Raw genomic sequence first — 17,543 nt, 5'->3', positions numbered from 1 at the left:
AAAGTCCTCTATGGGTTGCGTAGGCTGTCAATAAATTCATCCCAGGTACACAGAACATGTGTGTTGACAACACCAAGTTAAGAAATACACTTACAAAACCTTTCCAAATGATTTATAGCCATTTTCTATTACAAAAAAGCACTCGTTTTTTGAATTTTCTCCATTATTTTCATGTTTACTTTGTTAGTAAGCAATTATATCCTGAAATATGACATCAGCCAATGTGTCATTCTGTTCAGCAGATATAATCATTCCACACTAAAGATGATTAAAATCAACCCAAAATCAATGGATCTGTGGTGATTTTATTACCTTTATGCTCGAAATTATTCGAGACATGTTTTTAGTTTTAACAAAACCCTGTACCCCAAAGACAATACTTGTAACACAAGAAATTCAAAACAACAAAATGATTTTAATCACAAAATGTACACTGGATGACAAGCCAACAAAACAATTATTGTTATACAGCTTAATTTGGATAGATTGTGACCAGTATCTAGAAAACATTAAATTAAACATTAGCTGAACAAAATTATTGAACACAACACATTAAAAAAAGAAAGAAAAAAGACAACAAGGTCTATAATATAACAAAATTAACTTTGCAATGAACAAAATAACTCAATCACTGTCACTGTCTTCAAGTGTGAGAAATAACTCAATCACTGTCACTGTCTTCAAGTGTGAGTTCAATCGTTGAACATTTGTTGGGGTCCCCAGTGCAGAGACATGCGATGACACACTTGACATTGGCTCTCACACAAGAGCACACATGCTTTTCTTGCAGTGACAGTATTTGGTGTGTTTGAATTCTGCAGGTTTTGCCTCCTTCAGCATCATGGTTCCCATCAGCTTACCACTGACAAGCTCTCTGCCGAAGTCAGTGGCAACAGGGTAGGTTGGTTGAGACGTGTGCTCGCTTGCATACAGCCAACTGATGCAGGGCTCGGCGAAGGTGTAACTGGAACGAAGGCATCTTCGGTAGGTGGAAGGCAACGCATGTCTCCTTTGATATTGCCAAAGAGATGGGCTCGCAGTGCATCCAAATTACCACTGAAGTCACTCCTCTCATACAGTGACACCATGTACCGCCTAGCCGCTGTCACAACATCTTCTTTAACATCCAGGCTTTCCCCAGGGTTACCGTATCTGCACAGGGGCAGAAGGTCTTCCAGGTGATCAACGGCAGTTTTGTAGGCGTGCTTTTTTCCTCTTCTGTAGAGCTAGCTGTAGAGATAGCTCACTGTGTCACAGCACAAGCTCAAGGATCTGGGACTAAACACAGCAATGTGTGACTGGATCCTGGACTTTCTGACAGACCGCCGCCAGGTGGTGAGAGTGGGCAACCTCACCTCCCCACTGACCATCAGCATAGGAGTGCCTCAGGGATGCGTCTCCAGCCCCTTCTGGTATGACCTCTACACCCACGACTGCGTGGCGACTCAAACCTCGAACACCATCGTGAAGTTTGCAGATGACACAGCGGTCGTGGGGCTGATCTCCAGGAGCGACGAGATGGCCTACAGAAAGGAGGTGGAGGCCCTGGAACAATGGTGCCAGGACAACCACTTCTCTCTAAATGTCTCCAAGACCAAGGAGATCATTGTAGACTACAGGAGGGGGGGGGGGGCGCACCCCCCCCAATCACCATCAATGGCACAGTGGTGGAAAAGGTGGACAGCTTCAAGTACCTGGGAGTCAACATCCACCAGGACCTGACATGGGCCAGCCACACCGACACTGTTGTCAAAAAGGCCCAACAGCGACTACACAGACTCAGACACCTGAAGAAATTTGGGCTAAGGCCAAAAATCCTCAGGGACTTCTACAGAGGCACCATTGAAAGCCTGCTGACTGGCTGCTTCACCACCTGGTACAGGAACTGTACTACCATGGACCGCAGGGCATTAAGAAGAGTGAGGCGCACAGCCCAGCACGTAACAGGATGTGAGCTGCCAGAACTGCAGGAACTGTACAATCAGCGGTGCCTCAGGAGGTCCCTGAAGATCATCAAGGACACATACCACCCCTACAACAGCCTGTTACCCTCAGGGAGGAGATACAGGGTCCCAAAAGCACAAACAAATCGCCTGAGGGACAGTTTCTTCCCGCAGGCCACGAGACTCCTTAACACACACAAATAAACAATCATGTAGCAGCTGCTACCATTACATATGATAATTATGCCTATGTTATTTGCACCTGTGCAAACAGAATGTTTAATTATGTTTTAAGGTGTCTACGCTAGAAAAGAAAAGGAAAAGTTTACTGTTATTGCTTGTTGTTCTCTTGTTTTACTGCATCTATATGCCCTGTTTTTGCACTGTTATACTGTTATTTGCACTATGTTGTAACGGAGCCTACAGCACAAGAATTTCACACGTGATACTTGTACTACGGAGTGACAATAAAAATCTTGAATCTTGAATCTTGAATCCAGTCAGTATGTAGGTGCTGAGGAGCATGGAGGAAAGATCTGCAGCTTGAACATCATAGTTCACTGCCAGGGCGTCTGCGATTGCATCTTCTTTACCCACAGCTCCTGCAGGCCATCCATGTAATTTTCCGTGATCCTGGTCGCACTGTTCTGTTAAAAGCAGATTGTCAGGTTGAGCTTCCAGAACTATCCTGTGAGAAGCATGAGGAGGCAGATACCAGGATGTTTGCCCACATTGCTGTCATCAATAAATGTCCGCCACGGGAGCTATCAAGAAATTGTGTTGCGAGCCCTTTTTTCGTTTATTGCCCACATTGCATACTCATTACAACATCTGCACCACAAACGGGCTGTAGTGGTGGCTACTGACACAGACGTGATCATGATGTGCATATACTACATTGCACACATGGATGGCCTGCAGGAGCTGTGGGTAAAGAAGATGGATATCTACCTGCTCATGCAATCGCAAATGCCCTGTGAACAATGATGTTCAAGCTGCAGATCTTTCCTCCATGCTCCTCAGCACCTACTGACTGGATGTGACACAGTGAGCTATCTCTACAGAAGAGGAAAAAAGCACGCCTACAAAACTGCCGTTGATCACCTGGAAGACCTTCTGCCCCTGTGCAGATACGGTAACCCTGGGGAAAGCCTGGATGTTAAAGAAGATGTTGTGACAGCGGCTAGGCGGTACATGGTGTCACTGTATGAGAGGAGTGACTTCAGTGGTAATTTGGATGCACTGCGAGCCCATCTCTTTGGCAATATCAAAGGAGACATGCGTTGCCTTCCACCTACCGAAGATGCCTTCGTTCCAGTTACACCTTCGCCGAGCCCTGCATCAGTTGGCTGTATGCAAGCGAGCACACGTCTCAACCAACCTACCCTGTTGCCACTGACTTCGGCAGAGAGCTTGTCAGTGGTAAGCTGATGGCAACCATGATGCTGAAGGAGGCAAAACCTGCAGAATTCAAACACACCAAATACTGTCACTGCAAGAAAAGCATGTGTGCCTGAGGATGCTCTTGTGTGAGAGCCAATGTCAAGTGTGTCATCGCATGTCTCTGCACTGGGGACCCCAACAAATGTTCAACGATTGAACTCACACTTGAAGACAGTGACAGTGATTGAGTTATTTCTCACACTTGAAGACAGTGACAGTGATTGAGTTATTTTGTTCATTGCAAAGTTAATTTTGTTATATTATAGACCTTGTTGTCTTTTTTCTTTCTTTTTTTAATGTGTTGTGTTCAATAATTTTGTTCAGCTAATGTTTAATTTAATGTTTTCTAGATACTGGTCACAATCTATCCAAAGCTGTGTAACAATAATTGTTTTGTTGGCTTGTCATCCAGTGTACATTTTGTGATTAAAATCATTTTGTTGTTTTGAATTTCTTGTGTTAAGTATTGTCTTTGGGGTACAGGGTTTTGTTAAAACTAAAAACATGTCGCGAGGAATTTCGAGCATAAAGGTAATAAAATCACCACAGATCCATTGATTTTGGGTTGATTTTAATCATCTTTAGTGTGGAATGATTATAATATCTGCTGAACAGAATGACACATTGGCTGATGTCATATTTCAGGATATAATTGCTTACTAACAAAGTAAAGATGAAAATAATGGAGAAAATTCAAAAAACGAGTGCTTTTTTGTAATAGAAAATGGCTATAAATCATTTGGAAAGGTTTTGTAAGTGTATTTCTTAACTTGGTGTTGTCAGCACACATGTTCTGTGTACCTGGGATGAATTTATTGACAGCCTACGCAACCCATAGAGGACTTTGAGGAAAAAAACCTCTTTCACATTTTTCGGTCAAAAAATAAAGGCTTCATATCCAAAAATGGCCACAACTTTTTTTCGCGAGGTTTCCGGCAGAGCAGACCTCTCATTCAGAAATGAATAGATAAAACACAAACAAAAAGTATAGCATGCCATGTCAGGTTCAACCCATTTTCTTGAGCTTTTGGGCCTGTGGATCCCTGACTAGTAAGCACATTGAGGAGCCGGAGCCAAAAATGTACCAACATTTGCTGATAGATGATGGTATTGTTCAGCCTACTGTCAAGACGCTACCACTCGTTTCCTGTAGAGGGCAGCAACACTCCTGAGAGGCGACCAGTCTGCCGAAATCTATCACGAAGAAGAGGAATAAGGAACTGAGTGAGCTGACCTACTGCGCTACAACTTACCCAAATCAGTCGCAAACAATGCCCTTTCGGCAGTATTAGCTAGAAAACTAACGTAAGCTGCGCAATTGAAACGAATTGGAAGACTGTTTAGAACGTTGAAATATAGGTTAAAAATGTTTACTCACGAGAATGTACAGACGCAGATGCCTTGTGTCATGGAGCCGCTGGTGGAAGCAGCAGTGAGTGAGATGAGCAGACTTCTGGAGCAGTGCTCGGCCATGGAGGTACTTCGCCACACTTGGCTGTTTAATACTCGGTTCATATGTTGTATATTATGTTGTAAGTTGATTTGTATTTATTATGTTGTCGAAGTCGCTGGTGGAAGCAGCGGTCACAGAGATGAGCAGACTTCTGGAGCGCTGGTTGGCTCTCACACAACACGGCGCGTCTGTGAAGAATGAGCAGGAAGACGAGAGCCAAGTGCCGCTGCTGCTGGAGGGAACTCAGCAGTTAAACAAAGCCATGACGGTAACACGGTAACACACACACACACACACACAGAGCTGTGGTCTGAGCTAAACTGGCTCTAATGGGCCCTTTTGACTGCAACCGTTTTGAGGTGGTAAAGCAGGAAGTGAATGTGTAATTAATAACATTGATGAGGCCCCTCCTCTCCTGGCACTGGAACACTTGTGGAATGGAACCATCATTTATTATATTGGTGACGCCTGCTTTACTTCCTGCTTTACCACCTCAAAACGGTTGCTGTGAAATAGGTATATTCTTTTTTGTAATGTTAAAGTTCAGCCATGAATGTGAATTAATGAATGCCTATTCATGCTGAGAACTGCCAGCGGGGCCACAAGACTTGACTTGTAGGCTAGTCTTGAAAAGGTTTCTCAAGTCTTGACAAAAGATATTATGTCTAAATTACATCATTTAAAGTTTGATTTGTTTAACCAGAAAACTGATTTTAAATGTTGTTTTCTGAATTGGTAAGGACTGAATTTATTTAAACAGACAGCTCTTATCAAGTTTTTATCATATCAAAACCATTGTATAGAAATGTTCTTTTATTTTAGATACTGGACACTTGATTTGCTCTGGCTGCCTTGGTGTTTTACATTTAAACTTTAGACTTGACACTTCACATAATGACATGGACTTGACTTATGGACTTGAATCTACACTCAGACTTGGGACTAGATGATTTTTCAGATCAGCACATGAGACTTGATTACAGATGCTTGTGGTGCTGTTTCCCCCTCCCAGCTCTGAAAAGATAGAACTAACTACCCAGGACAAAGAACTCCTCACTCTTGGCTGAAGAAATACAAAAAACTCCAAGGCACACTCATTTTAAAAGGTTAAAATGCCTTTATTTGCATGGCAATGTCATAGTAGACTTTAAAAAATAAACTTTGACGCGTTTCGGCATCAAGCCTTCGTCAGGAAGTCAAACTGATATTTGATATTTGATATCTGTTTGACTTCCTGACGAATGCTTGCAAATAAAGGCATTTTAACCTTTAAAAATTAGTGTGCCTTGGAGTTTTGTCTATTTCTTCAGCCTATAAGTATCCCTTTCCAAAGAGCACCTCAAACAAACAACTTTTTGAGTCCAGGAAGCGCTCCTTCCTAAACATTTTTAACCCTTCACTCTTGCTTGGTTATTCACTCTTATGCATCGTTTTTACTCATCATTTTCCAGAGCCAGTTCACATCCCTCATGGAAACATGGAGCAGCGCCGCAGTGGAGAAAGTAGTGATGTTGAAAGTGTCCATGGAAGAAGATGAATCTGCTTCTGCTGCAAAGAAGACCAGGAGGCCCAGGCTGAATAACAAGAGCACGCAGAAGAGGGTCAAGCCAAAGGCAGGACGGGCAGATGAGCCCAAGAAGCGTAAGTGGTCTAGATACCTAATGGGGATGAAACCATTCCCGTTTTACTGATAAACCGTGATCAAATTGTTGACGGTTATTATTACCGCTTCAAGTGTGAACTATAATTAAAACCGTGTGGGTTTGATGATTACTACGATTATCACTGCTGCACACAGCGCTGTTTGTTTATTCAAAGTTTATTTGAAAGTGAACATGAACAAAATCGCGTTTTAAAGAAAAGGCATTTACGTTTTTAACGTGACTTTTTGTCTGTCTCAGACGAGGATCAGGCTGAAGTTGACCTAGATGAGGACAACGGGGAGGAAGAGGGAGTGACCCTGCTACAGGGAGAGGAGGGCATGGAGCTGGACCAGGCCACCGTGCCACTACCTGCTCCCGACCATCTGCCGCCGGTCAGAAGGAAACGAGGACGACCCCCGAAGAACGCCCCCAAACCTCCTCCCACCCCCACCAAGTCTGGCAGAGTGGCCACCGACAAGCCCACCGCCGCTGGTGAGAACACTGACAGAAAAGAGATTCAAATGCATGTACTTACGACCTACCAAAATTCACAATCCCACTTTAGAGCTCTATAGGCAAGACATCCTTCCTGCAACATTGTTGTTAATGTCTCCTTTCTGAAATCATATCTCCACAGAACTAAAACGGCCAACTCTTACAAATGTTAAATGAGTATTTTCATATTATGTCAGTATGGGCTTCATTGTTCTAAACCAGGGGTGCCCAAATTCTTTCCCATGAAGGGCCAAAACTCAATCTGGGTGGAGGGCCGAGGGCCAAAAATAAACGTTGTGGAATTACATTAAAATGTATTGTGTTTTATAGAAAATTAACATTCTAAATCTAAAATAACATTTCAATATAATAATCTACTTTTTATCTGTGCCTCCCGGGGGTTTCCTTCATATAGGAACCCCCTTCACCAAAACATGCAATATCCTGGTTGCTAATGTGGTTCCTCCTCTGGTCGTTAAGGGCGCCTGTTCAGAGGGAGGGGAACCGGTTGGAATAGCGTGAACCTCCCACGTGCTATGTCCTACCGGTGAAGCTTCCTCTGTCAGGTGAAAAGAAGCGGCTGGCTAACTGCCCATGTCTCGGAGGAAGCATGGAGCCAGTTTCGGCTCTCCCCAGATCGGCAGAGGGTGGAGGGGGGAAACAAACTTGGCCCGCGGGCCCCAAATTGGTCAGCACTGTTCTAAACACACACACACACACACACACACAACCACACCTATCCACCTTATTTCTAGAGGCCATGATGCCTCTGGGTTTTTCTTCCGGTGTGATCCTCCCAGCCTTGTTGCTGACAGCTTGACAGCAGTCTGGGCGAACGGAGCAAATCACTAATCAGGTCCAGCTTGGCAAAAATCTTGTCGATAAATATCCCTTTAAGAGAATCCCTTGGCAGTAAAACGCCACTGAATGACCAAATTGATATAACTTTTAACCATTTCGAGTAACACTGTTTCCATACGGATCACCAGCATTAGTTTGTTGTTTATAACCATAACGTGGCTATATTTGTCACGTTCTCGATCTAACTCTGATACACTGAAAATACTGGGAGGCGGGCTGTCGATGATTTGATTTGACAGTTCTGGGCTTTGGCGTTGGCCAATCCTGGCGTGTCCCACCCCCAAATCGATTGTGTTCTGGCGCAAAGCGAGTGGCTTCCAGTAGGGGTGGGCGATATGACGATCTTAGATCGTTAACGATTAGAATGGCTCCACGATCTGCCTGTCCAGACAGATCGTTAGAATCGCGCTACAGGCAGTGCACATTCTATCAGTTGCATTTCTATGTTTGAAAGATGACTCCCAGTGCCCCCCCCCTCACCCCTTCACAACACAGAGGAGGAGTTGGTTTCACTTGTGATGTGAACACAGACACACACACTAACACTAACGTAGCAGGCTGGCATCTTTGAACGAGTTAAATAATAATAATAATTAGCCGCCGTCAGCGCCCAACGTCGCGTTGCCTCCACAGTTCAGACTTAATTTTTCGGTCACGCTGCCTGCTTGATACTGTAGCTGACGAGAGAGGGACGTGTTGCTTGCTCGGTGATAGCAGTTCCCTCGCTGTGGTCAGATTGAAACAGTCCAGTAGGGCTGTGGCGATTCACTTATCTCCCGATTCGATACTATCACGATTCTTGGGTGCCGATTCGATTTATATTTCGATTCTTAAGTATTGCGATTCTACGATTATTGCGATTCGATATTACGATTTATTGCGATTTTTGTTTATTTTTTTCTTTTATTTTTTCAGTTTGTTTGCTTTTTTACACTAGATTAGAACATGGGAAAAGTTGAATCATACACTAGAGACTGTATATTATATATCATGAGTAGGGCTGGGCGATATAGTTAAAAACAGGGGCGGACTGGGATCATAATTCAGGCCGGGCATTAGATACCAAGCAGGCCAGGCCGATATGGGCCAACGCGCGTGAAATTTGGGCCGTTTGAAGCCAGATTTGGGCCGTTTGAAGTCCAATTTTACAATGAGATGCACCCACTTTAACCCTGAAGTGTAATTATTACTTCAGACTAACTAATAAAGTAATAAAATCACTAGTAAACCAGTAGGCGGCGCCTGGCCTGCTGTTCAGTGAGTGGCCTGACTGCAAGCACCCAAATTTTTTTTTTTTTCTTTTTAATTTGCGATTATCGATTCTGGAATAAAAGATCGATCCAAAAAATCGTGACATTAAAAATCGCGATACTTAGGTGAATCGATTTTTTCCCCCACCCCTACAGTCCAGTGATGGGAGTTACAGACAGTAGTAACGTTACCTTGACGAGCAGCGCCTTTCATGTTTGCTTCATTTGCACGTGGCTCGTTAATGCCACCGCCTCTCTCATGTTGAAAATATTGAATGTTGCATTTTGCTTGGTCTGTCTGTTGCAGTTGCCCATGACATGATGTAGGACGCAGCCTATTTCTCCATTAACCAAGCGGCTAGTCTGCCTGCCTCCCTCACCGAGTTTATAGAACTGTGTCAGGCCACCACCAAACTAGTTTTCAGCTAACGTTATTCAGCACGTGCCTGCTTGTGATCGTTATTTCTTAGTGTTTCCCAAACTATAGGTCGGGACTCAGTTTGGGTCGTGGACCCGTGGGAGGTGGGTCGCCAACTGGCCATCATGGCAACTCATTACAGTATGTTTTTTTGGGGCCCAGGGAGACACAACATTTATCTTTTGGGTCCCAAGATAAAAAAAAAAGTTGGGAAGCCCAAACATGAATTATTGTAAACTCAGCGTAAGAAATGAACGACATGAAAATATTTATCAAACTTTACATGACTTTTCCCAAACTTTTTCTACACGTTTTCCAGGGCCTGGGAATTGTATTTTAATTTGGACTTTTCCAGGTTTTTCATGACCGTACGAATCCTGAAATTAGTTTGGATGTACTTGTACTGTTCAGTTAAGTTGCAAAATAGTCTTAAAAACCAAGATGAAAAAGAATCGTGATAAGATCGTGGATCGTGATCCTGCCTGAAAAAATCGTGATATGATATTTTTGCCATATTGCCCACCCCTAGCATCCAGGACGAACACGCTCCCTGAGTCACTGAGTCACTAACGTTATTTTAGAGCAGCGCAGTAAATACAATATTCCTGGAACGCGAGTTTAACGAAACAGTTACATGTCCTCTGCATTCTACATCAAATAAAGATATTACTGTTTGTTTTATTTGGTATGTTACATACTTATTGGCCAAGTTATGTTCAATTCAGCCAGGGTACAAGGGAGTATAGGCGGCCATCTTTTCAAATCAAGTAGAATACCGTTTTAGGAAATGGCAAGCTGCAACAATAAATAAGGGAATTGTCCGCACACTGATTAGAAGCTCCCGCTTTTATTTGCGCTCAAGGTAGGCAAGCTTTCGACCCTATTGGGTCTTCATCAGGCAAATGAATGACAGCAGTTACAAGAGAAAATAAATAGGCCTGTGCGTATGAGACGTCACCAGGTAGACAATCAAAGCAAGTCATCACAGCCGGGCGGGGGATATAATAATTAACAATAATAGGAAGAATAATAGGAAGAAGACAACAATATTAAATATCAAATAGATAAACAATATACGGTAAGTAGAAAATACAATGTAAATATAGCCTAAAGGGAAAAAGAGAGAAAGAGACAACAGTGAATATGACAAGTTACACCAAAACTAGAATGCTAATAAAAAACAGCAATAATTCATAAGATTAAAAAATCAAAAGCCATGTCTAGTCCAAATGAATAGTCAGTCATTATTCTTGGACTAGCTGGAGTATTGCACATAGTAAGCATCTAAGATGTGTTAAAAACTGGCTATTGGGGCTATACAGAAGGCACTCATAATGGTGATTGCTTAAAGAAAAGGTTTAATATCGAATTCCTCATTTAGACCATTAGGGGACATGGTGTTGAGGGAATAGATCCAGAAAGTTTCTCGCTGGAGGAGTTTTCTTTCAAGGTCGCCCCCCCGTGGATGTTTCTCTACTTTTTCCACTCCAATGTATCTGAGGGCGCTGACACTGTGCCCCGCTAGTTTAAAGTGTGCGTTCATCCCCCTTCCTGATATTACTTCTGTGTTCGCTGATCCTGGTGCGTAACGCTCTTGATGTTTTACCCACATAAGCTAAACCACACGGGCAGCTTATAAGGTAATCTACATGTGTAGTACTGCAAGTAATGGCTCCACGTATGGCTATATTGCGGCCAGTATGTGGATGATTAAACTTTTTACATTTGTGTGTATAAGTGCACTGAGTGCAGCCACCACATTTATAGTTACCATCAGGCACAGTCATAAAATTATGCGTAGGAGAGCGTATGTCTGATTTAACAAGACTGTCCCTCAGGTTAGCGGGACGTTTAAAAACGAGTCTAGGGGCACCAGTAAAACACTTTTTCAGTTTGGGGTCTGACTCAACAATATACCAATGCAAGCTGCAACAATAAGTCACGTTAAACCGGACCTTGTACCCATAATTATTTGTACAGCGGGGCATTCAAAAATAAGGTGGATAGCTTTGTACTTGGCATGTTGTTTCAAGTCACATAAATGCTGTCATTTGTTGCAGCTAATGTTGCCTCAGAAGATGAAGAAGAAGGTGCTGTGCAGGCGGCCACGAACACGGAACCAGTGTCAGAGCGAAGTGAGGACCATGCTGTCCAGCACACTGACTCCACTTCAACCGCAACCACGTTCCAAAAGAAGAAGGCCAGTATTTTGCCAATCAAGTGTCCTTCTTGTGAAAAGATATTTGCTAAGAAGTGTTGGTTCGACAAACACTTTCTGACTCACTCTAAACCCCATCTGTGTTCCCTGTGCGGGAAGCGTTTCGCCAGGGATACGGGGCTTATCGCACACACGAGACGCCACACCGGAGAGAAACTCTTCAAATGCTTAGTCTGCGGCACAGAGTTTTCCCACAAGAGTAGTTTCAATAGACACATGCATCAGCACAACGTGAAGAAACTGAGCACTCATACGTGCACCTTTTGTGAGGGTCAATTCGCCGGGGCGGTGGCGCTTCAAAGGCACGAATGCTCTGCTTTGCAGAAGACTTTCACCTGCTCGCTTTGCCCCAAGACCTTCGAGTGCAGACAGAGTTTGGCCAGTCATGAGAACCAGCATGCGGGAGACAGAGATTTTGTCTGCGAGGTGTGCGGGGAGTGTTTCTTTTCATCCGCGTCTTTGTCCACTCACAGGGTGACTCACGAGATTGGCCTTGGAAGCGGCAATCCGAGTGTCCTCCAAATCCATTTCAGTAGGCACGCCGGAGAAAAACGTTTCACCTGCGACGTTTGTGGCAAAGGTTGCAGTCACCGCAGTGCTCTGAAGCACCACATGCTCACCCATACAGGAGAGAGACCCTACGTGTGTCAGACCTGCGGGAAACGCTGCGGTCACGCCAGTGCACTTCAAAACCACATGAGGATCCACACTGGACAGAAGCCAGGGAAGCAGCCAGTGTGTGAGGTGTGTGGCAAGTATCTCAGCTGCATGACCAATCTGAAATATCACATGAGAATACACACGGAGGAGAAACCTCACTCCTGTGATCTGTGCGGTAAGACGTTTCGTAACCCGTGCAACCTCAGAACACACGTCATCACACACACAGGGGAGAAAAAGTATAGCTGTATCATCTGTGCTAGAAGGTTTACTTCTAGTGGTGCCCTCAAGACACACAGACTACTCCACACGGGCGAACGCTATAGTTGTGCTATTTGTGGTAAACGGTTCATCCAGAAATATGCTTTGAAGAGCCATCAGATGAAGTGTGCGTCTGTCTTGTCAGGCTGACGGATAAATACATTTGAGACATGAAAGTAAAAGCTGCTTTTGGGTAAATGTCTTGGATAAAAAATGTACAAGTATTGTTATTATTTTTGAGAGATTGCATTGTCTGTTGAGGCAACATTTGGCCTGAAATTGTGTATTTTACTCAGCTGGAACTATTTTTAAGTAGGGGGTGCTGCAAGGAAGGGATGTTTTGTCAGACTTTTAGCCATATTTAGAGGAATATATAATTTTAAATTAACATTAGGATTATACTGTTGTGATGCCATTAATCAGTAGCCTATCTTCTCCTTTTCTCACTCACTTTCATGTAACCACCCGCTCTCCCTATAGTCGTTTTACACTACAACAGACGGCAACACCGGCATAAACACTGAACTTATTATTATTATTATGGAAAACCAGATTATGATGAGAAACTAACACTTTTGAAGAGCGTATGTAATAAGATTAGAGCTGGGAAGCACAAACTGTTTTTTAATGCATTTTGTTGGTGTTCTAAAAACACAGGACAGCCAAATCCAACAATTTAGAAAGTTCCATCTCTTGCATCTACCTTCCCGCGCCCTTGATTTGACTGATTAACTGTTCATTTAAGGCGATCGTTTACTACAAATAATGAAATTTACAAATAATTTAAGTAAAGTGAATGCCCACATGTTTATTTACTACACAGACACAGACAAATATGGGTAAACAACATTTAATTAGAAATGTTAATGTAATTTAATTTGAAATGTGTTCACTCAGCCATTTGTGGAGCAACACTGCCACCAGCTGGCAAACAATGGTGTCAGTCATCTAGATCATTCTGTTGGTTGATGCTCTTGTAGTAATAAATAATATGCTGTCAAACACCACACTTCTTGATTATTGAATAAAAAATAAAAAGTGAAAAATAAAATGTCCTTGTGTTTCAACTCAGCTGTTGAATTTGATACGGATGTCTGGTTGCTTATTCCCGGTAGGCCCGTTCATTAATACACCACTGACCCCGGATGAGGAAACCGAGGCAGCCCGGAGGAGACTAGACAGATTCACGTTCATTTATGGATGAGATATTATGAGGATATGAACCGCTACATTGAAGGAAATACGTTATTTACAGTGTGTACTACGTATGCCCCGTTCGCCCATTTTGGCCAGTTCCAGGACTCTACTCGGACCTGAATATCTTCTATGGTGATCAGAATGAAACCAAAGTTCTCTGGGTGATTAAAACATGATATTTTAAGCTGGAAATAAGGTCAGAGGTGTAAAAAAAAAACGTAATTATCCTTTAATGAACTGAGGAGCAGTGGAAAAAATCATATGGTCAGTAATCCTTCAGTGTGTTTTCAACAAGCTGACCAGTTCACTGCAGACACCAGAAGAAGTTCCAAAGTTCCCTCAGTGAATGGTTCTGGGAGCTCTTTCATGGTGTGGGCTAAATTCTTCCTGGCACTGTTTAAGTCCACTGAAGTGCTGAGAGGGCAAGGTAAATGCCAAGGTAAATGCCACTAAATACCAAACCATTCTGAGTGATCGTGTTTATCCTGCGGTGAAGCAATTCTATACCGCTGGGAGGCAAATCTTCCAGGAAAAAGAATGCCTCATTCCATAGGGAATAAGTGGTCTTCGAAAAGGTCTTATGAACCTGAAAATAAAGAAAGCCATATAGCCTATTATTATTATTGACCCAGTCTCCGGATCTCAATCCAAGTGAACACTTATAATAGAGTCTAGAGACATGTATTTCCCATCACATCATAAAAACAACTAATGTTGACATTTACTGTGGAGGAATGCCTTTGAGTCCCAGAAATCTGCAGTGTTTGTGTGTATATTATGTGTGTGTGTGTGGGGGGGGGCTATATTCTTCTTTGTTGTGCAAAAAAAATCAATAACAAATTATTAAAAGAAGAAATGTGCAGAATCTATCCTGTTTGACTCTGATGAAGACGCAGCAGGCGTCGAAACGTTAGTCATTGAATAAAGCAATTTTCCAGTGAATCGTGTGCTCCAGGATCCTCTTTGGTTTGTCCATTGAACTTTTGTCATAATACTGTCCTGTCCTGAGAGCACCGACCTCCTTTTGTGGAGGGGCTGACGCGCAAGAGACTCCTTTTGTATCTATGGGAAGGAATATTGAAGCTGTGCTGGTGGCTTGTGGCCAAAATGGTGTTTGCTTTGGCAAACCTGTTGGTTCCCTGTACTCTGCCTATAATATCCATACAATTTGGCAGCAGTATTTGAACAAAGAGGCCTACCTACCTACCCACTAACCTCCATGTACATGCACAAAATACATGTAGGCTGTACATTGGAAAATGTATGTATGTAACTACAGAACTATTTGTAATTAGACATGAACACCAATGTAATGACACAGTCTTGTCATTGGTGTTCATATAGTTCATGTGTAGTTAGGGACCAGTCAAAATAAAGGCTTACCGTATTTCTCTACTAATGCAATTAGAAATGGATACAGCACAGCTGTGCTGTGTCAAGTCAGCCAGTGGATGGTGGCAGAGGACCGTTTACTTGAAATGAAATGAAACACCAACATAATCAGTTCAGGGGTGCCCAAACCTTCTTTTTTTGTACTACTCCCCCCCCCCCCCCCCCCACCCGTGCATATTTAGCACATTTTGACAGTATTATATTATTTATTTAATCATGATAAATACTGTAGATACTGAGTTAGCTATGAGTGGGATTTAGTTTAGCATTAAAAGTAAAAAATAATACATTTTGTATTTTTTGGGGGAGCTACTTATTGATGGCCCGAGATCTACCGGTAGATCATGATCTACCTATTGGGGCACCTCTGAGTTACCTGAACCCCCTGTTGTGTTAAATTAGCAATAGCACGTCAGAGATCAAAACAAAACCATAATCAAACCAATAATGACAGTTGTCATGCCAACATAAAACATCTTGTGAGAAACTTCTCTTCCTCTCCACCCCACCCCCTTCTCTTCCTCTCCACCCCACCCGCTTCTCTTCCTCCTCGTCACTCACTGGCCAGCCTCTGCTTCCCTCTATACCACACAACCCCATGCTACGCTAAGCTAAGCAGGTCACTCACCTCCTAATACCAGTTTATTGCATTTAGTGTAACCTTTAGGCCAGGGGTGTTAATGCTCTGAAGAATTCAGTGTTTTTACACGGATTAAAATCCCACTCACACCAAGTTTAAATTCTCTTTGCAAGGAGTGTGTTTTTAGCAGATAGACAAGGCAATTAATCCTTTCCTACATCCTATGCATTTCTACCCAATCGTTAGTTGTAAGTTAGTTGTCTCATTGAAGCTTTTCAGAATTTGCCATTTGCTTTTGATGTTGTACAAAATACCCAATTGAAACTAAATTCTGACGACACAAAACTTATGGTCTTCACCAAACCGAGAAGAAAATAATGAACCTACTATTGTTACTATTCAGGGCAAGGAGATTGAGATGGTTTCCTACTTGATGACTCTGTCTCTCCTTTAAAACACATATTCAGCAGCACCTCGCTGAAATTGGGTTTTTATTTGAGAAATAAGTCATGCTTTTCATTTGAGGCTAAAAGACTTATTGCCACTTTTATGCCTGTGCTTGATGATGCTGATGTTACATGTGCCTCCATGCCATCAACACTGTTTATCATAGTGCTTTGAAATATATTACAAATTGTAGGGCGCTGACTCATCATTGTACCTTGTATGATCAGGTTGGTTGGTCTGCACTGGCCACCCACAGACTTGTTCACAGGTACGTCCTTATTTATAAGGCAGTTCCCGGTCTTCTGGTCCGGGAATCTGTTCAAAAACAGCTCTGGATTCTGGGGTGTTTTGCACAGTGAATCTGAAACAAAATAAGTTTCTAAAACCTACGAAACCTACCTCTGCGAACGTACAATCTCTGTGTGAATTTGAAAAAAAACAGCGGTTAATTTGAAAACCTCACTGCCTTTCCAACGTTAAATAAAAACAAATAAAACATATTCAACAACTTTGGTTATGTTTAGGCAAGTAAAACAACTTGGTTATGGTTAGAATTATGTTTTGGGTTAGGCTTAAATAAGAAAAACGGTCAATGGGATGATGACGGTTGTAATGTAGCTAGACTTTGGAAACACTGTGCCCATGACTGGGAATTGAACCCGTCCCTCCAGTGTGAAAGGCAAGTGTTTACGCCCGCTATCACCACCGCATGCCACGCAAAGCGTGCGAGGCACGATACATATGAGCCTGTGATATTGTAGTAACATTGATGTAGGCCTACACGTATCTAGAAACATATTATACTAGCATTGATGTAGGCCTACACGTATCTAGAAACATATTGTAGTAACATTGATGTAGGCCTACTAGGGATGTTCATCAATTATCGAAAATCGATAATTGATCGTTAAGGATTGGAATCGATCCTGTGGCATTTGGATCGATTTTTTTATTATAAAAAAAAAATAAAAAAAAATTGGACTAGGTTTGGGTGGAATTCGTTCCTCCTCGCTCCACTCCATTGCACAGCCGACTAACGTGAGGTGGAGCTTCATATAGTCTCTAGTTTTCTGGCTGGGCACGGGCCTTTGTGCCAACAAATTCACACCGGCATGCGCCGGGGACAGCAGTGTTGGAGAGGAGACACATTGAAATAAAGAGTTCATTGAGGAGAACACGTTGTCTTTCATATTTTCTGCCATAGGCATTCGTTTTGTAAAAAAAAAAAAAAAAAAAAAAAAATCTAAGTATTAATATGATCGATAATCGATAATTGATCGTT

General features: G+C 42.6%; 1 protein-coding gene across 2 annotated transcripts; it reads left to right on the top strand.

The window, feature by feature from the left end:
• The first annotated feature begins 4,653 nt into the window (after positions 1 to 4,653).
• Positions 4,654 to 13,621, top strand: LOC310795453 (uncharacterized protein). 2 transcript variants are annotated; one of them, XM_083657491.1, is made up of 5 exons: positions 4,654 to 4,863; positions 4,952 to 5,107; positions 6,291 to 6,480; positions 6,741 to 6,974; positions 11,582 to 13,621. In XM_083657491.1, exons 1-5 carry the CDS (start codon positions 4,753 to 4,755, stop codon positions 12,793 to 12,795), a joined length of 1,905 nt encoding a protein of 634 aa, XP_083513617.1. In that variant the 5' UTR covers positions 4,654 to 4,752; the 3' UTR covers positions 12,796 to 13,621. The 2 variants fall into 2 exon arrangements, with proteins under 2 accessions (XP_083513617.1, XP_083513616.1); XM_083657490.1 differs by having other exon boundaries at positions 11,567 to 13,621.
• Positions 13,622 to 17,543: the final 3,922 nt, after the last annotated feature.

The sequence above is a fragment of the Poromitra crassiceps genome, assembly GCF_964638095.1.
Source record: "Poromitra crassiceps genome assembly, chromosome: 21".
Classification (NCBI taxonomy): Eukaryota; Metazoa; Chordata; class Actinopteri; order Beryciformes; family Melamphaidae; genus Poromitra; species Poromitra crassiceps.
The sequence above is the reverse complement of the archived record's forward strand: the minus strand, read 5'-3'. Positions and strand labels throughout refer to the sequence as shown.